Raw genomic sequence first — 26,325 nt, forward strand, 5'->3', positions numbered from 1 at the left:
TATCACAATATACTCGTCCATCCTTACACAACCATCGTAGGTTCGAGGCCTGCCTCGGGCAAGGATGTGTGTGATGTCCTTAGGTTAGCTAGGTTTAACTAGTTCTACGTATGTTAAGTCTCATAGTGCTCAGAGCCATTTGAACCATTTGAACCTTACACAACCCCTGCTCCCAATCCCATACCTCATGGCTCATATCCCTGTAATAGACGTAGATGCAAGACCTGTCCCATACTTCCGTCCACCACCACCTACTCCAGTCCGGTCACTAACATCATCTATCCCATCAAAGGCAGGGCTACCTGTGAAACCAGTCATGTGGTCTACAAGCCAAGCTGCAACCACTGTGCTGCATTCTATGTGGGCATGACAACCAACAATCTGTCTGTCCACATGAATGGCCACTGACAAACTGTGGCCAAGAAACAAGTGGAACACCTTGCTGCTGAACACACAGCCAAACTTGATATTCTTCATTTTAATAACTGTTTCACAGCCTTTGCCATATGGATCCTTCCCACCAACACCAGCTTTTCTGAATTGCAAAGGTGGGAACTTTCCCTGCAATACATCCTACTTTCCTGTGACCCCTTTGGCCTCAACCTTTGTTAGTCACTGTCCTCACCCATGCAGCCCCTTCCCTGTTCCCATTTCAATACTACACAGCCATTATTCCACCACCACACCCAGTCTTTTCATTTCTCTCCTTTTCTGATCCCCCCCCCCCCTTTCCCCCGTCCACTGCCCTCCATCTAACCTACCATACTATCCCTCCCCCTCCCCACCTCAACCTCCTCCTTCCTCCTTACCACCACCCTGTCGCCACTTCCATCATGCGCTGGCGCTACTGCTCGCAGTGTGGTTTCAGTTGCCTGAGACTGCAGTCGTGTGTGTGAGTTGCGTTTTGCGTGAGTGTGTGTGCATGGGTGTGTGTGTGTGTGTGTGTGTGTGTGTGTGTGTGTGTGTGTGTGTGTGTGTGTGTGTGTGTTTACGTACAAAGTTATATTGACATTTGACTTTGTCTTCTGGGTGCTTCAGTTTCTTTGTCAGGCAGTGTAATTTACATCTAGCCAGATTGAAGGCAAGCTGCCATTCATTTTCCCAAGTAGAAATTCAGTATGTCATCCTGAATCCAACGACAGTCACTCAGTTATGAGTTTTAGCAGTACCTGACAGTGTTGTCAGCAAACTGTCTCACAAGGAGACAGTCAGACTTGTCATTTTGAAACCTGTTTTGATTTTTTTTTTTCTTTAAGTTCACTTTTAGTCACCTTTGCAAAAACACCTTACATAAAACTTTCCGAGAGAGAGTTGGAGTTACTTAAAAAGTTAAGAGGTATAATATCTTTTTCACAGTTTCCTCACTTGCAACTGCAATTGGTCTATTATGTGTTACAGCATTCCCATCTCTCTTCTTTCATTGCTTTGTGAGTTCAGTACTAAATCATCAATTGAAAGCAATCAAAAGCTAACTAAATATTCATAGAGAAATACAGTTTATATTTTATAGAAAATATTGTTTCCAAATTGGTAAAGAGACTATGCATGTAAATGCAGAATTCCCAACAAGCTGTTGTTGTTGATTTGGGGGAGGAGACCAAACTGCGAGGTCTTTGGTCTCATTGGATTAGGGAAGGATGGGGAAGGAAGTCGGCCATTGCCCTTTTAAAGGAACCATCCTGGCATTTGCCTGAAGCAATTTAGGGAAATCAGGATGACCAGATGCAGGATTGAATCGTGGTCCTCCCGAATGCGGGTCCTAAGAAGTCAAAATTAATTTAATTTCTTGCAACTACTGCAAAAATTGGAATTATTGGTACAAGGCTACAAGAAGTCAATTAAGAATTACATTTGTGTGCCCTGTGTGTGTCACGGCCGGACTTTGTGCTAAATAAACCAGAGTTAAGAGTGAGTCTGGCCCATACATACCTCCTAATTAAAGGCTCTGAGATAGTCGGCTCAAAATATATATGTTAAAATACATTTGTCAGTAATGGATTACAGAATTTAAATCATCATGACACATTTAGGATACTTCGCGCACAAATTTTGTGAGGTGGAAGTAAACATTTTTGGAGTGATCTTGAGTGATGTTTCTCAAAAAGGTAAAGGCTTCACCTTGAAATATCAGTTAGCTATATATAGCAAAGATTCAGGAGCATGGCTTCTACTGGGTACAGCTCTTAGAGGCTTCCCAAAAGCTCAGTCGCTTCAGCCTTGCTGTCCTGTTTCACATCTTTATCAAGTCTATGTCTCAAGCAGACCTTGGGAGATGCCATATTAAATTTTGTCCTAATCTTATGAAGCCCATATTTGGTGGGTTGTATATTATAACTTATGTCCTATGACTGTATGTTCCTCCAAAGCACCAGCAAAAAAGTGTCATTATTGCTATGATTTGATGTAGGAAAACGATGGGAAACTTCATATTGATGGTGAAAAAACTTCCATATTTCATTGTTTTTGCATTAGAATTTGGTTTTATGAAAATATGCCATTTCATTCTAATAGTATGTTGAAGATGAATCAAAAGCCCATCGTTCTTGGTATAATTTCTTATAATTAAATGTCAGTTAATGTGGCTTAATGCCTTCAAGAGATCATATAAAATAAGAATCACAAGTCCGGAGGATTAAGGTATTTTAGAGGATAAAGACACAGACTTATGATGCCAAAGTTCATGTGTTCTTGTCCTGATTCCTCCAGATTTTTTTATTCACCTTCATGTTTTCCGAAAGATTCTGGGACTTCCTTATTAATTTAATAGAAATATACACTGTAACATCTGAAGAATGTAACAACAGAACCACAAATAATGACAGCCGCTGCCATATGCAGCAACGAATGAGAGATGTCGGCATGGACGTACCCTCAAAAAGTTCCATATGCCACCACTGCCAGAAGATTACTTAATTCATAGTGCAGCCCAACTCATCCTCTGCAATCATTGCATACAACAGTATCATCTTAGTCAGATGTAGCAGCATGAGTTATGTTAGAAGCCAGAACTGTGTCTCAAAGTTTATAGTCAGTTGTACACTAAGAGAAGATTATAATTTTGTATTGTATCGAGTGATAGGTTGCAGAGTTGAGAGATAGCAAAATATCTGTGGACATAGATTGTTTCCAAGTTAACTATTTCAGACTGTTCAAGTCTTAATAAACTGATCTAATATTTTGTGTGTGTTTTGTAGGATCTGCTTCAACTCCTCCAGAAGTAAATGTAGGTGTGCTAGGACTCACTGCAGTGCTGTTGCGAATCTCTCAAGTTTTTTGTGTTTTGTTTGTCTGGAACTGCAATGTACATATAAGATTTCCCCCCCCCCCCCCCCCCCCCCATCTCTCTCTCTCTCTCTCTCTCTCTCTCTCTCTCTCTCTCTCTCTCTCTCTCTCTGTGTGTGTGTGTGTGTGTGTGTGTGTGTGTGTGTGTGTGTGTGTGTGTGTGTTGGGGAAGGGTGGGTGCAAGATTGTTTACTGAGTCGCTGCCTGATAGCATACTACTGATTGAAATTTAAGAATATTACCACAGCGGTATACTGAAAACTTTGATCATCTGTTCATAACAATTTTGTCTGCAAATGTTTGATAAAATTCCTTCCACTGATGGAGAAATTCTTAGTCTAGTGCCAGAAATTAGAATTTCATTTGTTGTAGAAGGTGGAATATGAAGCATAATTATCTCTTTCACAGTATGAGCCCAAAATGCAGCTGATAATAATTCAGAATTTGTATGATGCGACTGACAAGCTAGTAACAGAAGGGATTTTGTACCCACAGATCAGAAGAAAACATGACACACAAAAATATAAACATTTTCCTCTTCCATTTTCTCAAACTTCGTTTAGTATGCTATAAGATCTTGCGTGAAGAACATTGCTACGTGGTCCAAAAATTTCTGGTCAGTTCTCAAAGAAAAATTCATAAGGCAGTTAACAATGAGTCATCCAGACTGAGCATGGACTTTCTTTTGTGTAGATATGCAAGTGCAGACAGGGAGACAAATATTTAATGTTTTTGTTATTTCCAGTTGGCAGTTGCATTGTTCTGCAATTTTGTTTTTCTGCCTATACAACTCCCTCACAGGACGGACAAAGTGATGTTTCTTTTGACAATGCTGATATAGGCATTTCTTACTGCATCCATTCTCCAATACACCACTGCTTCATGAGGATAACTAATTTCAGTTTCTTCACTGTCAGTGTATTCGTAATCTGGTATATAGTGTTCGTTGTTTCTGCCCATATGTGTGTGTTATTGAAAATCACTTATACAGGTGAGATTGAATGTACACAATATTTTTTGGAGCTCAAACTATGATCAGAACAAAGCCTTGAAGCGAGCTACTTTGTCAATGTGCAAACTTCTCCGATTATATATTCTACACTTGCTGAAACAATAGCTAATGAATCCAGGGCTATTCATCTCTCACTTTCAAGTGCTAAGCTAGGAAATACACATTCTTTGTGATTTGTTTAAGGTGACTTCTAATGTGACTTCTAATGTGTTGGTTAAAATATAATACAATATGGTGTTATAGATAATCAAAACACATGCCATTTTATATTGTGATTCATGAAGCCTCTCACCATCAACTAATTACGCACAGGCATGTTTCCATTAATATAATTCAAATTTCTTTCATGGCAACTAGTATGAAAAAGAAATGTGCATGCACCTTGCGTATTGAATAAAACACACTTTGGTGCATGCACATTTCTTTTTCATACTAGTTGCCATGAAAGAAATTTGAATTATATTAATGGAAACATGCCTGTGCGTAATTAGTTGATGGTGAGAGGCTTCATGAATCACAATATAAAATGGCATGTGTTTTGATTATCTATAACACCATATTGTATTATATTTTAACTATATTGGTTTATTATACTGCTCTTATTGCAGAAAGCTAATCTTCAGTTTTAGTAAATACTTTTAACCATTCATGTGAAAAAATTAAAATCAAACTTGTGCAATTTGAACCCATGTTATACTGGTCAGTAAGCACTCCCTCTTACCATTCCACCAACTCTCTAGGTAAATGTTGGAATGAGCTCAACATTATTGTTAACCTTATTGTTTCGAACAATATGGCATTGTCAGCCTGTATGGACACATTTAGAGAGGCTAAATTACTTTACTTGCTTGTGGGAGCACCTTACCCTAAGGGGTGAGCGGCATTGTTCTGCACTAAAGTTCTCACGTTATTCACTCATATGGTGGCAGTATTCTGCAACATTGACGGACAGTCTAATTCCAAGAGTAATGTCTGTTATCGCATCATCGTTCTGTAATAGCTGATGACTGTACTCCTGAACCACTTTGCATTGAGTAGTGCGTCCACTTTATTCATGAGCCATACCTTGTCACCAACAGGCTGTTTCTTGTTATGTTGCTGCTCTTATGGAGGATGGGAATTTGATAGTGTCAGAGATCATCACATAATGCATTGCACACTATGGCATTCCTGAGGGCACTGGGTGGTGACGAATAAAGCAATATTGTGATACTGGAGAATCCAGTAGGCATGTGGGAATTGGACTATTGACGAGTAATGTAATGATACCACTCCACACTAATGAACTTGCAAACACATATAAAGATATTTTTTGGGAGCGATGGTCCATCACAGATATAAAAGTCACATGTTATCTTTTTTGACCCCTAATATATCTGCACATTATCTCGCAGTGGCTGTGGGGCTTGATGTGTTCCTGTGAAGTTGGGGTGTGTGACAGAGTAAGTGGCTGATGTGAAGCTGCCCAGTATATTCATATTGTTATGGTCGCAGTAGAGTGAGAACTGCACAGAAGCACCAAAGAAATGTACAAGCATGCATATGCAAATAAAGAGATATGTAAATGGGAAAAATACGGCACTGCGGTCGGCAACACCTATATAAGACGACAAGTGTCTGGCACTGTTGTTAGATTGGTTACTGCTGCTAGAATGGCAGGCTATCAGATTTAAGTGAGTTTGAACTAGCTGTTATAGTTGACACATGAGCGATAGGTCACAGCATCTCTGAGGTAGTGATGAAGTGGGGATTTTCCCATATGACGAATGGGCAACTGAAGAAAATCATTGAACGTGACAGAAGTGCAATCCTTCCACAAATTGCTGCAGATTTCAGTGCTGGACCATCAAGAAGTGTCAGCGTGCAAACCATTCTGTGAAACATCATCGATATGGGCTTTTTGAGCTGAAGGCTCACTCATTTACCCTTGATGACTGGAAACGTGTTGTCTGGTTAGACGAATCTCATTTCAAATTGTCTTGAGCAGATGGATGTAAATTGGTATGAAGACAACCTCACGAATCCGCGGATCCTGCATGTCAGCAGGGGACTGCTTAAGTTGGTGAAGGCTCTGTAACAGTGTGGGGCATGTGCAGTTGGAATGATATGGGTCCCCTGATAAGTTTAGATACGACTCTGATAAGTGAGACGTACATAAGCATCCTGTCTGATCACATGCATCTGTTCATGTCCATTGTATATTCCAGTCAAGGAGGGGACAATGTGACACCCTACATGTCCAGAATTGCTACAGAGTGGCTCCAGGAACACTCTTCTGAGTTTAAACACTTTGGGTGGCCAGCCCCCAGACATGCACATATCTGTGATGCCTTGCAACGTGCTGTTCGGAAGAGATCTCCAGCAGTACTTCATATATTAGTCAAGTCCATGACACGTCATGTTGCGGCACTTCTGTAGGCTCACTGGGGCCCTGCATGATATTAGGCAAGTGTACCAGTTTCTTTAGCTCTGAGGGATTAGTCTGTTTCCAGCAAGATCAGTGTCCAGTACCTATGGCAAAGGATTGATTTGCAAAACAGAATGAAATTTTTCTTTGCGACCAACCTACATGTGCCCCAGATGTCAGCCTCACTGGAAACATGTGGATGGGCATGGAACAGACCCTTCAAGTAAACTGGCCTGATCCTGCACCAAGCACCTGTCTGACCTTTTGAACATTGCCCTAGCCATCTCGGAGCAGATTGCAGAAAATGAGATGCTTATTAGCCACCTCGTAGACTCCCTACTTTCCAGGATTCAGATGGTCATTGAAATGAAAGGCCTTTGGATGGGATATTAAATGGTAAAGAAATCAAATGCCGCCTGCCATTTTGAGGGCTAAAAATCTTATCAAGAACCTGACTTCCAATGTTATATTAATTTTGTGTTTTCTATAGATTAAAAATATAAGACCATAAAGCAAAAAATAATTGCAAGAACTGGGATTCAATCTGAATCCTGGCACTATGCGTATCAGTCTGTTGACTGTGCCACCAAACTATGAAGTTGTTATACTAAGAACTATCATCTTAAGGTATTTCATACTGTTATCCCATCTTTGACTGCGCCTTACTACTGCCAAGAGCCTTTTCTACATAATAAAATCCTAGGGATGACACGGATCAGATTTTCTTGTGGTTTTAGAGTGTGTGTGCTTCATGTTTAGTGTCAGTAAGCCACAACTTAATTACAAGTGTCCTTTACTCTTATTAGCAGTACTGCACACTGAGTTGCTCTTATTATCAGTACTGTACACTCAATTGGCAATTAAAATTTAAGACTGCCACTTTTGACTGGGTGTAGTGTGATGTCCTTAGGTTAGTTGGTTTGGGTAGTTCTAAGTTCTAGGCGACTGATGACCATAGATGTTAAGTCCCATAGTGCTCAGAGCCAAGCCATCAGTTGTCAAGTTTACATGGAGAACAGGAGCGGTCCTGCCTCATTTCCCTGTGGCACTTACTTTTGTTTCTGATGAACACTCATTGTCCAGAACAATGTGTTGGGTTCTATCACACATCAAGTGTTGGATTCACTCACACATTTGAGTAGCCCATTTATTCTGTGTGTCTGCACTTTTAACAGTTTACAGAAGGAGACACTTCCTTAAATCTAAAGATATAGAATCTACATCTTGCCCTGCATTCAAGGTTTGTAGGCTATTGTGTGTGAAAAGAACAAGCTCTGTTTTGCATGAGCAGTGCTTTCTTAATATTTATTGATTTATGGACAGAATACTCTCTCTAGGAAATTGAATTCTAACTTAAAAAAACAACCAAGGATTTTTGCAGTAGTCCAAAGTTAAGGTTATTGGTCTATAATTTTGCACATCCATTCTTTTGTGCTTCTTGTATGTGGAGTAACCGCACCACACTGATCGAGAAGTGACTGAATAGGAACTTTTGTCTTTCTTAGTGACTTCTGCATAGGACCAGAATTTTCCATGGCTTTTGGATAGATTTTTGTAAGTGAGAAAGTATCTAAGGAAGTGTCCTATGAGGAAATGATATGTATTATACATGAAACTGCTTTCCACATTACATCCCAAAACAATAATTTATCTAAAATCTTCACTTTGAGCAATACAATTTACACTGATGAGCCAGAACATTATGACCACCTACCTACTAACAGTATAAACCCGTCCAGGCGATAGCACCATCACCTGGTGAGGAATGACTGCTAGTGAGACACATGCATGGTGCCTGTGGTCTCAGTGAGCATGCTGCCCATGTGTAGAATTGGGAAGGCACATGAGCTCTCTGACTTCGACTGAGGACAGATTCTTCATTTGCTGTCCTCGGTGTCGAAGTACTACATTGCTATACTGGCTGATAATGGGAGGGGGGGGGGGGGGGGGGGGGGAGGGAGGAAGTCGGACAGGGACGACTTTAAATGATGTAGCCAACATGTGCATATTTGAGTTTCACAGTTGTTTACTTTCACAGTTCACAACCCCACATATACACATTTATATGGCCAGTGCACAATTGTTTAACTTTCAATAAGCGTCATTAATAGTTTGCAAGTAAACATCCACATAGTGCTACAGTAGTTTACTGTTGAACATCTACGAGCAGTAAAAACCTAAACACATTGTTCTTGAAGAATAACAAGGTGTGTATGAAACTTCCTGGCAGATTAAAACTGTGTGCCGGACCGAGACTCGAACTCGGGACCTTTGCCTTACGCGGGCAAGTGCTCTACCAACTGAGCTACCCAAGCACGACGAAAATCTCTTTCTGGAAACATTCCCTAGGCTGTGGCTAAGCCATGTCTCCGCAATATCCTTTCTTTCAGGGGTGTTAGTTCTGCAAGTTTCACAGGAGAGCTTCTGTAAAGTTTGGGAGGTAGGAGACGAGGTACTGGGAGAAGTAAGGCTGTGAGGACGGGGCTTGGGTCGTGCTTGGGTAGCTCAGTTGGTAGAGCACTTGCCCGCGAAAGGCAAAGGTCCCGAGTTCGAGTCTCAGTCCGGCACACAGTTTTAATCTGCCAGGAAGTTTCATATCAGCGCACACTTCGCTGCAGAGTGAAAATTCCATTCTGGAAAGGTACGTGTGGAACACACATTGTCATTTTTTTTAGCACACGGCCTAATTGTGTTACACTTATTTTACGCATGCATTGTTGTTCATCTAACCAATACAGGTTCCTTGATTGAAACTCGGCTGTGGACTGACTGTCTCAGAACCAAAACTCGGGCCCTTATATATCCTCACAATAATAGGTGCTGAAACAACACATTGTCTGAAGTTAAATTTATAGAAATTACAATTAAAAATTAACTCATTAAATTAACTGAATACATAGAAAATTTGGTTCTTTTTAACAGTTTCTTCTACTGCAAGAGTTAGGCCAAATTATTCGTTTAAATCATGAAATTAACAAATATCATTACACAAACAATACTTTTAACAAATACTTTTGATTTAATTAAGGACTGGTTTTGCTAACAGGTTTTCAGATTGAGCCGAATAAATACTTTAAGAATACTATTAGTTGTTTCTCCAAATGTTTATACTTAGTACTGAATTTATGTTTGTTTACACATCAACAATAGAATTTAATTTACAAAACAATTACTGATTTCACCCTATAATAAAAGATACTAACTAGCAATAGTCAAAATAAATTAGAAAATCAATTACATACATACAACTAAGCACAAAATTAGATCTGGTGTTATATTCTTTAAAACTGAGGGCCAACCTTTCTCTTTTATGAAAATGCATACTACACTCATGTATGTTAATGGTAATTAGTTAAAAGTGAAAAAATAATTTTAAGGAGGCAGATGGCAAAACAAGAGGGGAAGTAAAAATATCACAGCTTGCTTAGTCACAGGCATGGTATGAGCATTTCAGAAAGTGCACAACTTGTCAGGTGTTCAAGAAGTGCTGTTGATGAGTGTCTTCAACACATGGCAAAACTAAGGTAAAACCATGTCCAGACATGGAATTGTGCCACCATCTCTCATTACAGATCTCGTATATCATTGGCTGGGCAGACTGGTAAGATAGGACAGACAGCGGACTGCGGCAGAACTAACATCGAACTTTAATGCTGGGCAGAGTACAGGTGTACGTGACCACACAGTTCACCAAACACTCCTAAGGGCTGACCTCCACAGCCAATGACCCTTTCGTGTGCCAATGTTAATGCCACAACATCGCAACTATGACTGAAATGAGCATGTGACTATTGGCACTGGACATAGGTGCATTGGCAGTGTGTTGCACGCTCTGATGAATCTTGATATCTTCTTCATCATATGAAATGGGGGGTCACGAATCCATCGTCCTGCAGGGGAACAGCTTCTTGACACCCTGTACTGCAGGACAGAGACAAGCTGGTGGCGGCTCCATTATGCTCTGGGGAACATTTGCATGGGCATCCATGGATCCAGTGTAGCTCATGAAAGGCACCATGATGGCCAAGGAGTATCATACACTCATTGTAGACCATATACACCCCTTATGATGGTCATGTTTCCTGAGGGCAGTGACATTTTTCAACAAGATAATGCACCATGACACCAGGCCAGGACAGTGATGGTGTGGTTCAAGGAACACAATGGCAAGTTCCAATTGATGTATGAGCCCCTCAATTCACCAGATCTGAACCCGATCAAACATTTCTAGAATGTAATGTGATTGAACGTGGCATAGCCCTCCTCCCCAGAATTTACAGGAATTAGGTGGTGGTGTGGTGTGGTGTGTGTGTGTGTGTGTGTGTGTGTGTGTGTGTGTGTGTGTGTGTAGAAGTGGTGCCATCTCCCTCCAGCAACCTACCAAGGCCTCATAGCTTCCATGGCATGAAGCATCGCAGCTCTTATCTGTGCAAAAGTTGGGTGTACTGCCTATTAGATAGGTGGTCATAATGTTTGGCTGATCAGTGTATTTTGGATTTCATTTTTGAGAAGGCATTTCTTCTCTTCAAACACTTGGATTCTGTATTAAATAATGATTCACAGTATAGTAAATGGAAATTATTCTTTTTTATCAAATACTGTAGAAATAAATTTATTGACAATGGTGTGGCAGCAATGAAACCTTATGCTGGTTTTTTGTACTTTTTTGCCTGCAGTGTAAGCCTTACAATATATCAGTGACCTTAGCCTTGCCTCCTGATACCGACACACCAGGATTTGCTGAAGAGGAGCGCACAAAGCCAATGGAGACCAAACTAATCTCACAGACTGCAGGGCTGTACTCTGCTGAAAAAGTTGCTACTCAGCTAGTGGAGGATACTCTGGTAAGTTGACAACTGAACTAAGATGTATGTAAAACGTATTAGTTGGTGTTTTTTTATTATTTTTTTGTTAGTAATATTGCTCTATTCTGTTTTAAAGCTTTTTGAATAGGAGATGTAGCAATAAAAAAATAACTGGTCATTCATTTTTACTTAATATTTATTTAGTTTGCAGTCAAAGTACAGAAGTTGTCAGTATGAGAATGTTTGCAAAGAAAACTCTCTCTATTGTGTATGCACATTAATTTAGGGAAATGTTCCATCTAAACTGGCAAACCTAGCCTTTGAAACACTTAGACACATTCTCAGAGTAGAAGTTGATGGTCATAATCTCTAAGTCCTTTATAACAGATACATGTGTAAGACAAGATAAAAATTATCTCCAGCAGTCCTATTAAACTGTACTGAGTGAGGTGGTAAGTCAATAGGATAGTTGTGCAAATCTCTGTCAGGCCATCCAGACTTAGCTTCTCTGTATTGCTGAAGGCGAAAGCTGGAATAGAATAGAATAGAAACTTTGTCACATAACAATTCATTTACAATCAAATGATTGGAACATAGGTGTCTTGTCAGGTTAAAGCTACTTTCTAATTGTAAGTGTACAGAATAATTTACAGCTGTTTCATAATTTTAAGTACAATAAAATGGTTTGATATAATCATGTTTAAAATAAAGTAAAATTAAGAGTAAATATTTACTTAAAGTGCTTTTTTAGCATGAAATAGAATAAAATTACACGTCAGGCATAGTTATTTGTGACAATCAGTCATAGATTCTTCTACACTGTAGTAACATTTACTTGCTAAGACACTTTCTTAAATGAAATTCTGCTTGTTCATAATTTTTAAATTTTTCACAGATTTCATTCTGAGCCTTATACCCATATAATAGGGCATCTTCTCCAGTAGTTTTAGCCTATGAGTTGGTAAATTATGCTGGGATCTGTTTCTTGCATAAACAGGCTATTCTCAAAAATTGTCTCATAAGTAATAGAAGCCAGGAACAATCATAAGACCAAGGGCCTTGTACAGAGATCTGCATGATTGTCTTTTTTCTTCATCTGCAGTGACTAATGATTTTTTCTGTAGCCCAGACTGTAAGTTTGTTTTCTCTGATCTCCAAAAAATTATTCCATATCTGATCACAGACACAAAATATGGTTGATATATAACTTTTTTTTACTGGCACAGCTATTATACTACTTATAACATTCATTTGCAAAACTTGGACTATTTAGACGGTGACACATGACATCTACATGGTCTGACCATAATAAATTCTTGTTTAGTATTACACGTAGAAATCTGGTACAGTTTGTGGCGACAAGGTGATTGTCCTCATATGATATTTCAAATAGTTCTGGTACAGCTTGTTTCGTGGTGAAGTGGATGATTTGTCTCTCCATTAGATTTAGTTTCAGTGCATTATTTCTCACCCAGGTCCCGATTGCAACAAGAGTAGGCTGAAGATAGCTAATTAAATTTTCACTTTTCTCACAAGAGATCTAATGGTTTGTACAACTTAGTGTTGAAATATGTATGCAAACTTCCACTTCTTTTACAAGATGACTTACTTGTTGTCTGCAGCCGATCTTCTTCACTGCCTTCTGGAATCTCTTTAAACTTCTTCTCCAAATAGTGATGCTAGGTACATGAATATTTAAAATTCTCCCTCTACTTGTGAAATAAGTAGATACTCGAAGGTTACTTTTCATCAACTAATGGTATATTGTACTTCATACAAAAGAAACTTCTCCCTTCTCACATAAACATCTGACTTCTTGTAAGTCACTTGTATTGCCTCATGTCAGAAACAAATCTAATTACATCCACAAAAGAGTTGGCTTAATAACCATAACTCTGCATCACAGGATTCATAAAATACGTCTTGCCTCCAGCAAGGCTGGAATAAGAGTTTTTTGAGAGTTCTTTTCTTCACTAACAATAGCCATTGACACTATTATCACAGAGTTACGTAAATACTCCATGGTCCTCTCATATGCACTCACTAAACATCCAAGGACTGCGCGTCAGGTACTTTTCAGTGATGTTTGACTGCCGCATCTACATTCTTCCTGTGACTGGAGATGGTAGAAGGCTGAGTGGTTCTAGAATTTATGCAAAAATTCTCGAAACACTACACAGACTATCGCTGTTGAATCATCTGTGTAAAGAATTGTCTGAATTTATGTTAGTTGGCATGCCATTTATATTATACAATAACAGTATTGGGCCAAACGGGCCCAAGGATATACCCTTGTGGCATGCCTTACTCTGTCCTTTTCCAACTTGAGACGAATCTCTTGCCATTTTCGTCTATTACTACTCTTTGTTTCCTGTTTAATAGGTAAGATGACATCAAACACAGCGAATTTTCACTGAAACAATATGCTTGTAACTTACAAAGTAGTAGTTTGTGATCTGCTGTGACAGAGGCTTTAGTTAGGCCACAAAAGATGCCCAATACACCCATTTTACTATCTAAACTACCACTTATTTCTGTAATAAGTTCATTGATGTCTTGCACAGTGCAGTGTCCTCCTTAGAAAGCATGCTGATTGTTCTAGATAACATTATGCAGATTATTATAGTCAGCTATCTGGTTGCATGCTACTCATCATTGGTTGATTATTACCCACATCATCATCTCTGTCTTTTTTATAAGTGGGTTGTATTTCAGCATACTTCAGTCTGTTGGGAAAACATCCTTCCTCGGAAGATTGAGAGATTATAAGGAACATAGGATGTGCAATACTGTTGGTGATTGCCGCTATTATTTTTCTAGGAGTTTCATCCCAGCTTACAGAATTTAAATTCTTCAAAGACTTTATATCAGCTACTTCTGAATGCGATATATGGGCGAATTCGAATTCAGTGGAGTTACGTAAAGTAGGAACAGGATACACATTTGGAGTTGAAAGTTTGTCAGTTGGACTTGGATTTATGAAGTGACTGTTAAAAGCTTCACAGATCTGTGTAGGGTTCAGAACAGTCTCACCTGCAACTATCTAGTTCAAGTTTTGATTGTCTTTTTGACGCCTATTTCATTGTGTACAATGGACCATATTGCCTTAAACTTATTTTTAACATTTTAAATGTAAATATTATTCACTAATTTTTTTTGCTTGTCTGACTATTTTGTCAAAGATTTTTTTTAATATTGCCTTACATAATATAAGAATTCTGGTCTATATTGACTTATGCCTTTATATAAAGGAAGTTCTCTTTTCCTCATGCTTGAAATCTGTGTACCCCTTGTTATCCATGACCCCTTCTTAGGCAAGTCAGTTTTTATAGTTACAAAAGGAAAGCATTCATGAACATCATCGGGAAGGTCTCCAGAAAGTTATTGAAATTTTCTTTAACTGAGGACTGAGCAGTAAATGGCCATGAGATGAGGCTGATTTTACTGACTAACATTTCCGTATTCCCTTCTTTAAATTTTCTGACCTTCCTATTTGTGTACCTTGGGGAACACAAGGTAATGGCACTAATAGAGCATTGTGGTCTGAGATCCCTAAGTTTACTGTATATTTTCATGTTACTCTGTTATTTAAGCTATTAGCAGTATTATCTACACTTGTCATTTCTATAAAATTTAGAATAAAACAATGTGTGGACATCAGCTCCTTCATCTTAAAGGCAAATTTGTCAATTTTTTTCACACATGTATATTGAAATCAGCACAAACAACCTTTTTTATGTAACTTTTCAGATTTGAGTTTGTGGAGTAAATTTTCACATTTGATGAGAAAACTGCAGGATATTGAGTAACCAGGGGTACAATATATGCTCATGTTATAATCCTTAAGTGCCATGCAGCAACTCTGAAATCTGTGTTCTTAATTTAAATCATTGAAATTTTGCCTGATCTGGTATTTTACTGATGAATGAACCAGAATACTCAAGGTATCATACCTTTGCTTCTACATAAGCCAGTTGCTACTTCATAATCTGTAACTTTGTTCTATAATTTGTATGTTCATCTCTAAGCCAGTGTTCATATAAGAAAATGACCTGCACAGACCATTTTGATCTCTAGAAGTATTTTCAAGTCATAAAGCTTATTGACCAAATTATTTGATAAACCTTCCAATATTTAAATGCATAATAAGATTATTATTTGCAATTCTAGATATGATGTCATCAAAATTATCTGTTCTAAACTGACCAGGAACAACTTTTTGTAGGTTACTTATTTTACTGTTTCTTTCACTCCAGTTTCTACTAAAAATCCTTAACATTGTTTGGTGGTGAAATTTTTCTCTTGTTATGGGGATGACTGACTCCCTATTGCTTCTTCTGCTGTTGTTTCTTCCGTTGATATTGTTGATTCTTATGCTGCTGCTGCTGCTGCTGCTGCTGTTTATTTCCTTGCTGCTTGTTCTTGTGATGATAATGGTCCTGATTCTGGCGATGCTGATGCAGCTGCCACTGGTGACTGTGACTCTGTTGTCACTGTGGTGGTGGTTCTGCTGTAGATTGAGATGATGGTGCTTCTGTAGTTCCTGCCACTTCTGAAGAGGACTGTTTTGCTTCAGTTATATAGATTTTGGCTGCCACTGTTGATGGCTGTGCTGTATCAGCTGATGATGGTGGTTTTGTTTCTGATATTAATAGTGGTTCCTTTGAAAGAACATAGCTGATTTCCTCCCTCAGTCTGAGATTGTGGTCTGTTTTTAATGACATTATCACCAATGGAACATTAAAAAGTTATCTTCATTTTTAAACAGTGTATTAAAAAATATGAAGACTTTGGAACAGATAATTAAAAAGGGTACTGAGTATTGCCAGTGAAACTGGGAAGAGGAAAACAAGGTGTTGAAGTAAACTGTTTGGCATTCCTGAATGATTGTGTTGTACTGTCTGTAAATTTAGAAGACACAGAAATGTAAATCAGTCACTTGGAGTAGATAACCAAGAAAGCAAGTTTAAGGACCCCCACAGAGAAGATGAAATTTTTTGCTAACCAAAATAAAAAAGTTGCTGTATAGAGTTATAGGAACAGATTACTATAATAATTTTGATGTATAGAATCCCTGGTAAAGGAGTAGCAAAGGTATTACTATTTAAACTGGGGAGCCTCTTACAGAACCTAATAAAAGAGAAAAAGAAAAGGATTAATTTTGCTGATTTCAACATAAACATAAAAAAAGAATACAGTGAATCATCACAATTTATTGATGTAAGTCAAGCAAATTGGTATCAAGTTGAATATCACAGAATTCACAAGAGAAAATAAGCATACTGCAAACTGTAATTCTGACAAATAATACATTTGATGATACAAGAAAATGCTGCATTGATTTAGGGATATCTGATCTTTCTGCATTGTAAATAAATAAATGAGGCATTAAGAAAACAAGCATCAAACAATACCTCAGCAAACAAAATATGCCTAAACTTGTTCTGTTGTAGGCTTGAAGAATTAATTTGGCTTTCAGATCATTGAATACAAGTTATAAAAATTATTATAGTTTTCTTGGAAGTTTTTTGCAGAATCTTTCCCACTACAGCCTGCCATAAAAAATTACATACAAACAACTGTAGATGTCTGCTGGTACAAACCTGTCAAGTGTTAAAAAACTGAAAAATAATACAAACATAGATTTTATAAAATGGTATAAAACTCTCTCTGGAAGGATGCTAAAGACAGCAAAAGAAATTGCACACAAAATATTCATTCTGAGCCATCCAAATAAACCAAATGCTGTGTGGTAAGTCATAAATATGAAGTTGGTGTCATAGATGGCAGTCCACAAATTTCCAAAATCAAGTTTGGTGACAAACCCATTGTAAATTCCTCTGAAAAATCAGAATATTTCAGTGAGTTTTTTTAATATATGTATTAAAATCAGATGTTGTTGTAAGTAGTTACCTAGAGAATGTCCACCCCCTTGGATTCAGGCAGGATAACAGCGAAGCCCTAACTAAATTTGGAAAAATTGGAGCAAAAGATGTAGAATAGTAGTATTGTCCTTAAGAAATAAAAATTGGAATGGATGGAATGAAATGTGCACTAGAGTAACTAAGAGTTTCTGGTAAAATATCAGGACCCCTATCTGTAATTATTAATTAGTCAAAAGAAGAAGAATACTTCCCAAATACAGTAGTATAATAGTAGTAGCAAAGCTGCTATTCAAGAAAGATCAAAGGAAGGTGTAAGAAACTACCAACCAGTAAGCCTTCTCCCAGTCTACTCAAAAGTATTTGAAAAAAATTTTACAACTCAGATCCAAAATTTCATAGCAATATCTAATATCATCATGTTAAATGAGATTGGCTTCCAGAAAGGTGAAAGTATAACAAGTGCCATCAACATTATGAAGGCTTTTGACTGTGTAAACTAATCTCTACTACTCCACGAAATAGAAGGATACAGATTAAACAGTAGTGCTTTGAAATTGTTCAAATCATATTTAGCAGAGAGAAAGCAAAGGTTGTGGGTAATGTTGGGTCAGTAAATTGTTTTTCAGGCTGCAAAATTATTCCACAGGGAGTTCCACAAGATACCATTTTAGTATAATCATATTGTTTTATATAAGCAACTTATCTCTAAATATAACATCCTACTCATGGGAAAAATATATTAAAAACAAAGATTCCAAGACTTACCAAGCGGGAAAGCGCCGGCAGACATGCACATGAACAAAACACACACACAGAATTACTAGCTTTCGCAACCGATGGTTGCTTCTTCAGGAAGGAGAGGGAAAGGCGAAAGGATGTGGGTTTTAAGGGAGAGGGTAAGGAGTCATTCCAATCCCGGGAGCGGAAAGACTTCCCTTAGGGGAAAAAAAGGGACAGGTGTACACTCGCGCGCACACGCACACGCGCGCACACACACACACACACACACACACACACACACACACACACACACACACACACACACACACACATATCCATCTGCACATACACAGACACAAGCAGACATATTTAAAGGCAAAGAGTCTTTGCCTTTAAATATATCTGCTTGTGTCTGTGTATGTGCGGATGGATGTGTGTGTGTGTGTGTGTGTGTGTGTGTGTGTGTGTGTGTGTGTGTGTGTGTGTGTGTGCGCGTGTGTGTGTGCGCGCGAGTGTACACCTGTCCCTTTTTTTCCCCTAAGGGAAGTCTTTCCGCTCCCGGGATTGGAATGACTCCTTACCCTCTCCCTTAAAACCCACATCCTTTCGTCTTTCCCTCTCCTTCCTGAAGAAGCAACCATCGGTTGCGAAAGCTAGTAATTCTGTGTGTGTGTTTGTGTGTTTTGTTCATGTGCCTGTCTGCCGGCACTTTCCCGCTTGGTAAGTCTTGGAATCTTTGTTTTTAATATATTTTTCCCATGTGGAAGTTTCTTTCTATTTTATTAACATCCTACTCTGTTTTATGTGTGGACTATACTTCTTTACTTGCTGAAAGTGAGACCACAGAACAAATTTCCCAAAGACTCGTTGGCTTCCTAAAGAGTTTAGAATATTGGTTTGATCCAAACGGATTAAAATTAAACATGACAAAGACCTAACTAACAATAATGGAAATTCATTGATGGAAAAATACGTAAAGTAAGGGAAAGGCAACCGCTCACCTATAGTGGACCTAATGAGTGGTGTACAGAAACACAGAACAGAAAACAGTATTCACTCTAGCTTTTGAGCTCTTGCTCTTTCTCTAGTAAAAGTACACACACACACACACACACACACACACACACACACACACACACACACACACACTCATGGTCGCAGCGAAACTGATAGACTGATTATTGATTATCGATTATCGGAGAGCAGTTTCCTCATCAAGAGGAGGTGGGGAGGGGATAGGAAAGGTCACAGGAGGAAAGGAAGGGATAATGAGATAGTGTGAGGCAGGTTTTCAAGAGATGACTCAGCAGCTGCACAAAACGAAAGGAATTCAGAGGATAGAGCGTATAAGAGATAGCACGATGGAGAGCGGGAGGGGGAATGGAGGGGTGGAAAGGAGAGAAAGATGAAGATGGAGAGGGGGAAAGAAAGAGAGAGGGGTGAGAAAGGGAGGGTGGAGGAGAGAGCATGGGGGGGGGGGGTAAAGTGAGGCAGTGGGAAACTGGTTAGCAGAGGTTCATGCAAGCAGTACTGTGAGAGTGCAGGATATGCTGGAGAGATAATTACCATGTTCCAATAGTTCAGAGAAACTTTTATTGGAAGGGAGAATCCAAATGGCCAATGAAGGGAAGCAGCTGTTGAAGTCCTTTACTTTGTGATGCAGATATATAGCGTGGTTGGTTTCACAGTTGGCCATGCCTTTTATATAGTAGGTCGTGCCTGTGACTGGATTGTGGTAGGATGTGGTGAAGGGGTGTATGGGACTTGTCTTGCCCTGGATCGACCACAGGGCAATCACCCATGGGGTACAGTATTTAGAGCAGAATTGAAGGAGGGATTGACAAAAGATATTCTGTAGGTTTTGTGAGTGGCAGAATAATACTTTTGGTGATGTCGGTAGGATTTTGGGATGGATATTCCTCATGTCAGGGCATGATGAGAAATAATCAAAACCCTGGTGAAGGATGTGGTTGAGCTTTTTAAGGTAAAGGTGATACTGGCTGGTCAACAGATTTATTGGCATTAGAGGAGGAGATGGAATGGGAGATCTGTTCATCATGAGCTGGGCAGGATATTATCTGTGGATAAAGGCTGTTGGTGTTTGCCATACTTGATATGAAAAGATGTATGTATGGAGCGACTTGAGATGTGGAAATCAAGATCTAGGAAGATAGCTCATTGAGTTGAAAAGAAGCAGGTGATGCAGATTTTGGAGTAGGTGTTGAGGTTATGGATGAAATTGAAATGTGAGCTCACCAACTTGTTTTCTGTAGCCTCTTCACATTTATGTCAGTTTGTCGTCATACAGCTGAAAATCGTAAGTACAGGATGGTGTTTACTGAATAACACATACAACCCCACAGTTTTGGCATCACTTTCCCACACATTCATTAGCCACAGGGTTCATTGTTGGGATGATGACTAGTTTTAAGTCCTTAATTAAAGTTACCACTGTCAACAATTGCTTTTACTAGAAACAATCATAGTCCAAGCCTCTTGCCAACTACAACACAACTCGGTCAGAATATTAATTAATTTGAATTACAGAAATCACTTGAATATTTTTAGGCATTGACGTTACTGAGTTTTTGTTCATGCTATTACATGTATTTTCATGAACAAATTGTGACTAGCTATTGCGTGAGCGGACGCTGAGAGCACACTCAACATAGGTGTTATATATTTGTTAATTTGACCAGGACTGGCTGCAGACGGACTGACATTGAGTGATATCTGAACTAATTAAAGACTTTTTTATGAACAAATTTTTATTTCATAAACTACATAACCATTTGAGAAATCTTTAGGCTAAATTTTACTGTGCAAGATGGGCTATAAGGATAAATAAAAATTTGGGTTGTGAAAAAAGCTGTGGTGTAAGAATTTAGAAAACTTTATGGAATCATTTTATGCATCTGTGCCAGGAATACCCAACTTAGGAATGCAAACATCATATCGAAAATCATGGTAAATTATGTGTAAGGTTAAGTAAAGACGTAATAAATAAGTAAAGTACATAATCTTGTGCATAAAATTCAGGCCCGCAGAAGTATAATGCCAAAGGTGGAAATTTAACAAGCATAGTGGAAAAATCTGTAGTGGAAAATGTGGCTGCTTCTGAAATTGGATATTAATTATCTCAGTAATTAAGTAAACAGAATCTGAAATATGTTATTTGAAAGTTGAGCTGCCACTCTTTGTAACTTGATGTCACTGTATTTAGAAATATGTATTGACTCACGGTTTTTTGTTATTATATAATGAGGTGGAATTTTCAAATAGGTATAACTTGTAATTAACTGATTTTCCAATAGAACAAAGTCCAGCATCAGTATCAGCACATCAAAATTGTTACCGTGAGTAATGAATCCAAGTGGGAAACAGCTTGATATTTTGGAATTTTCAAACACCTTCCACATGTGTGTGATTTAGAGAATGTGCAAAATTTGAGAAATAAGCCAAGGGAAAAAGAAAATTACATATTAACAGGAGTTGAAGTCATAATAGATGGAATAGTTCCAAATTGCTATCTCACATGAGTCCAGATCATGAAAATTTCACCAATGGATCTGAACCAGACAAGGGGATCCAGATGTGGACTTGGTAGGAAGAATTCCTCCAGATGACCAATAAATAAATTAGCATGGGTTGTTGCCTTGCGAGTACCTGTAGCGGGACCATGGGTTTGTTTATACATTTGGCTTTTGAAAGTGAAATAATTGTAGACTGGAATGGGGTTGGCTAAGAGGATTTGGAAATAGGTGGTGATTTTGGCATTAGAATGTCACTGGGAAAAATAGTGGGCAGTGGGATGTTAGTATATTAGGATGTTGTATCCACAACCCAACAAGGAGTCTGATGATAACAGGACAGGAACTGTGGAAAGGTGGTAGGAGAAGTGAGCAGTGTCTTGAATGTAGGATGGGAGTTGATGGACAGTATTTGGAGGTGTTGGTAAACAATGGCAGAGGTTCATTCTATGGGAGCATTGTACCAGGCCTTAACAATGTGACCAGTGGGAAGACCTATGCTATTGTGTTTTGTGGAGTAGGTAAAACAGCATCGATTTCAACCAAATTTGACACGGGGGATATAGGCAAATATGTGTCTTTTTCCTGTGCCTGGTGGCATATAGGCTGCCCTGCTTGACACACGTTCTGTGTAGGGACATCATCTGTTTGCCAAATCAATCTGCTTTGCAGGGTAGTTTATCTGTCAGGAGCAAGAAACTGTTTTCTGGGCCCCAACAGGTTAGCAGGCTTGCACAACAGACATGTTGTTTTGGGGTAAAATCAACCTGCTTTGCATGGTGGCCTGTACATCGGGTGCAAGTAAGTGATTTCCAAGCCCCTGATGTGTACCCTGCCCTGCATGGCAGGCATGTTGTGGGAGTAGTGTTGGCCTGCTTTGAACTGTATTGCAGGGACTACATGTGCTGATGAGCATGGCTGCAGATAGGTTGAGATGGACAGAGCGAAGGATAGGAAGAAATTGACAGTGAGAGAGAGGGGGGGGAGGGAGGGAGAGGGGGGGGGGAGAGAGGGGGGAGAGAGAGAGAAGGAGGAGGGGGGAGGAGGAGATGCACGAGGAAGGTGTAGAGGGGCAGTGGAAAAGGAAAAGGGAGAGGTGGAGCTGGAAAGAGAGAGAGGAAGGAGATTATGTTCATAGGTAGAGGGGAGGAAGATTTGGCCAGAGAGAGAGGAGTGGAGGAAATGGACAAAGAGAGAAAGAGGAAGATGAAGAGAGAGAGGAGGGGAGGGGGGAGAGGAAATAGACAAACAGAGGTAGACAAGAAGAGGGAAGGGACGAGATGTGTTCAATATCCACAGCAAACACATATGAAGAAGAAGCTGTGGGGAAAAGGCTGGGTTTTGAATACACTATACATGAGTCAATTATATTACTTATGTTGTCTATTTATGTGCGCAACTTATGAGATAATAAAAATCCTGATTTTGATATTGACATAATTGAAACTGTCATATGTCCCTGATGTTGGCCTTAATGAAAAGAAGAAAGCTATTGACTAAAATTGAAAATTTTCTGTCCTTAATAGCTGACACTACTGAAGTAAAATTGTAGGTGATAGTCACAATAAACAAATAACAGTGTTGTCTGACAAACCAGATCAAAATTAAGTAATAATGCACTACTGTGAATCTTGACATTTTTGTGGAGAATTGACTGTTCTATTTTAGGGCTTGCAGCCAGTTCATTATTTCTACTCTTTTGACTCAAATCCTATCATTTGCTTATGCCAGTTGGTGTCGGACTTTGAGTGTGAATTTCTGGTTTTTTATTTCTTGATATGCCAGATTATCTACAGCAATATGCCAGGCATATGTGTCATATATGCCTTATTTTTATCGTAGCATCACCTACGTGACATATTAGTTTTTGGTGGCTTGATAACAAATGCATCAACAATGAAATGTTGTGAATGTGACGTACATATACGTGGGTGTGTCAAATTGGTGGTAAGCATCAGGCAGTACAGGAACTCGTACAAGAGTGAGACTAAGAAGGAAATGGATACTTGAATTGTCCAACTGCAAATCCTCATCCTTGTTGATTAAGCTGTGTATCAATGGTTTGTCCATTAGTTCTGAGTACAACAGTTCATAATGAGTGGGAACTCCATGGTATCAGTCACTGCATAGAAACTTCAAAAGAAACAGAGATTACTACATAATAAGAGCAAAACTAATCATAGGGCTATAGATTGAGATATGCTGAATGAAACGCATTTGGCTGTCAAGAGAACAGTGTGTGATGCCTTCAGTGACTGCTGTAGCAAAATATTGTCAAATGACATGTCACAAAATCCAAAGAAATTCTGGCCATATGTAAAGACTGGTAGTGACACCAAAGTTAGTTTCCAGTCCGTAGCGATGGAGGCAGGAACTGAAATTGAGGGCAGCAAAACGAAAGCTGAAATACTTAACTCCGTTTTCAGTGGGGCATACCCTCTGCCTTGCACCTCACAGTGGTTTGCGGAGTGTAGATCTAGTTCCCTGCTGAGTGAATCTCAAGAACATGAGGCTGTAGTCAGAATCTAACAATTGTTTTATTTATTTAAATGGCCAGTGTAAATCCAGTGTTCATTCCCAACATATTTATTTGACTGTAGAGAGCAATTGTGTCATTGTTTGATACTTCATTCTTGCATTGTGCACATAGTTTGTCTCATATAACGGTGAGTTTAATGCATTGCTAATATCTCTTATGGAGCCAGCCACTGTGGCCGAGTGGTTCTAAGCGCTTCAGTCCGGAACCGCGCGGCCACTATGGTCGCAGTTTCGAATTCTGCATCAGGCATGGATGCGTGTGATGTCCTTAGGTTAGTTAGGTTTAAGTAGTTCTAAGTCTAGGGGACTGCCGACCTCAGATGTTAAGTCCCATAATGCTTAGAGCCTTTCTTTTATCTCCTATGGAATATTTTGAATACAGTGACTTTGTTGCCATATAAAGCCATATTCCACTCCAGGTAGATAATTTACTTTTGGAGAATTTGAAGATAGGGGCCTTGAAGTTTTCAGTTTTGAAAATAACTGTGTTCTGGTGCTACACTGATGACATTCGTTGTAAAAAATTGGAGTTCACATATCATCTCAACTTATTAACATAGGAAAATTACAGTTACCACAAAACGGATGTCTACAGGTTTTGGGTTTTGTTAGTTCAACAGGTCAAGGGTGGGACTCTAAGGCATTTTATTTAAGGCATATATATCTACAGTTATACTTGCAGAAATATTGTGTAGAATAGAGGCTTTCAAAGAACTTTCAGGCAGTGTGTAAATGTTATTAAGTAATCATGTTGACATATGATTATTATTTATTACTAATTTTTTTTAATTTGTTGCAGTGTAAGGAGTTCTTCAGCACAGTGGGATTTGAGAGTTGGCTTCTGACGACTATTAGTGCGGGAATGGCTCCAGTGACCTCATTGATAGAATTATTTTCACAGGTTTGTAGTTTATTTTTCTGTTATTACAACAATGCTCATATTACAGCATCTCACCCAACATACATTTATCTGTGTGTCATTGCCTAGAGCATTATTTGCTGGATTGTCATCATATAGAACGGTTCTAGGTGCTTCAGTCAGGAACCGCACTGCTGCTAGGGTCGCAGGTTCGAGTCCTGCCTCGCGTATGGATGTGTGTGATGTCCTTAGGTTAGTTAAGTTTAGGTAGTTCTAAGTCTACGGGACTGATGACCTCAGATGTTAAGTCCCACAGTGCTTAGAGCCATTTTTGTCATGATATAGGCGTTTTACATACAGACAGGGATATACTGAAAATAGAAGCACCATCTCTGCTTCATTAATGTACTGCACATAAAGCATTTTACAGAGGAAGGTTTAAAAAATACATATAAAAGATGATAAACGCCACTCAAGGATTAGTCCTTAGGCCTGTTTCAACTGATTCCTACAAGGCAGTATGAAGAGTGACCAATGATCATGGGACATGTGATCAACGTGAAGACATTGCCCCATATTAAAGTTCACTGAATGTGCTAAAATATTAGGAAAACTTAAAAGAAAAAAAAAAACTGCATGTGTCTCATCTGAGAGTAGCACACCTCTGACGTTTTGGCATTTTGAATATCATTTTGATAAAAATCCTGTAGCAATTTTGCCCAAATAACCAGTCTACTCTGGTGATTATCTTTGGCATGTAAGAGTGAAATCTCACAAGTGTATGCTGGCTTCTTAAGATTTTACTTCTCGCACAAGCAGAACCATATTTTTGAGGAACTTGAGTCATAGCATGTGAATGATTTTTTGCCCATACGTACTACTATTACTGTACAGTACTGACCTTAATATTCATTTCAGTCATGGCGGAAAAATCTCTAGGCTTGAGCATATTGTGATCAAACTGAAACTACAATGATCGTATATTTAACTACCCCTCCAGCATGTCCTGATGTCCCTACAGTACCACTGGCTTGATTCTGTCATCTCTGTGATGTGCTCTGAAAAACAATGCTAATTTAATAGTCTTTCTTCAGTTATCTTGGGAAGTTACAGCTGCTCTGACACAATGATTTCTGTCAGGGAACTGAAATGTGGGAAGACATTGATATCATCTCCTTTCCTTTATCGTCAAATATGAACCAAGGTTCACAGGCTTTGTACACATGCATGGAATTGCAATGAAACAACTGACTTAAGTTATTCACTTTATTGGCACTCTACATATGG

The 26,325-nt window shown here is 38.9% G+C and overlaps 1 protein-coding gene and 1 non-coding gene across 2 annotated transcripts in view; one reads left to right on the plus strand and one right to left on the minus strand.

Annotated features, from left to right (window-relative positions):
• Window positions 1-26,325, plus strand: part of LOC126281922 (3-ketodihydrosphingosine reductase) — a 65,737-nt gene that overhangs the window by 38,906 nt on the left and 506 nt on the right. The window contains exons 6-7 of the mRNA XM_049981252.1: window positions 11,378-11,545; window positions 24,979-25,080. Coding sequence (XP_049837209.1) covers window positions 11,378-11,545; window positions 24,979-25,080 — 270 coding nt within the window. The remainder of the gene's footprint in view (window positions 1-11,377; window positions 11,546-24,978; window positions 25,081-26,325) is intronic.
• Window positions 8,943-9,017, minus strand: Trnat-cgu (transfer RNA threonine (anticodon CGU)). Its single transcript has one exon. It is a non-coding gene; the product is annotated as a tRNA-Thr (tRNA).

This window comes from Schistocerca gregaria, chromosome 7 (assembly GCF_023897955.1).
Source record: "Schistocerca gregaria isolate iqSchGreg1 chromosome 7, iqSchGreg1.2, whole genome shotgun sequence".
Classification (NCBI taxonomy): domain Eukaryota; kingdom Metazoa; phylum Arthropoda; class Insecta; order Orthoptera; family Acrididae; genus Schistocerca; species Schistocerca gregaria.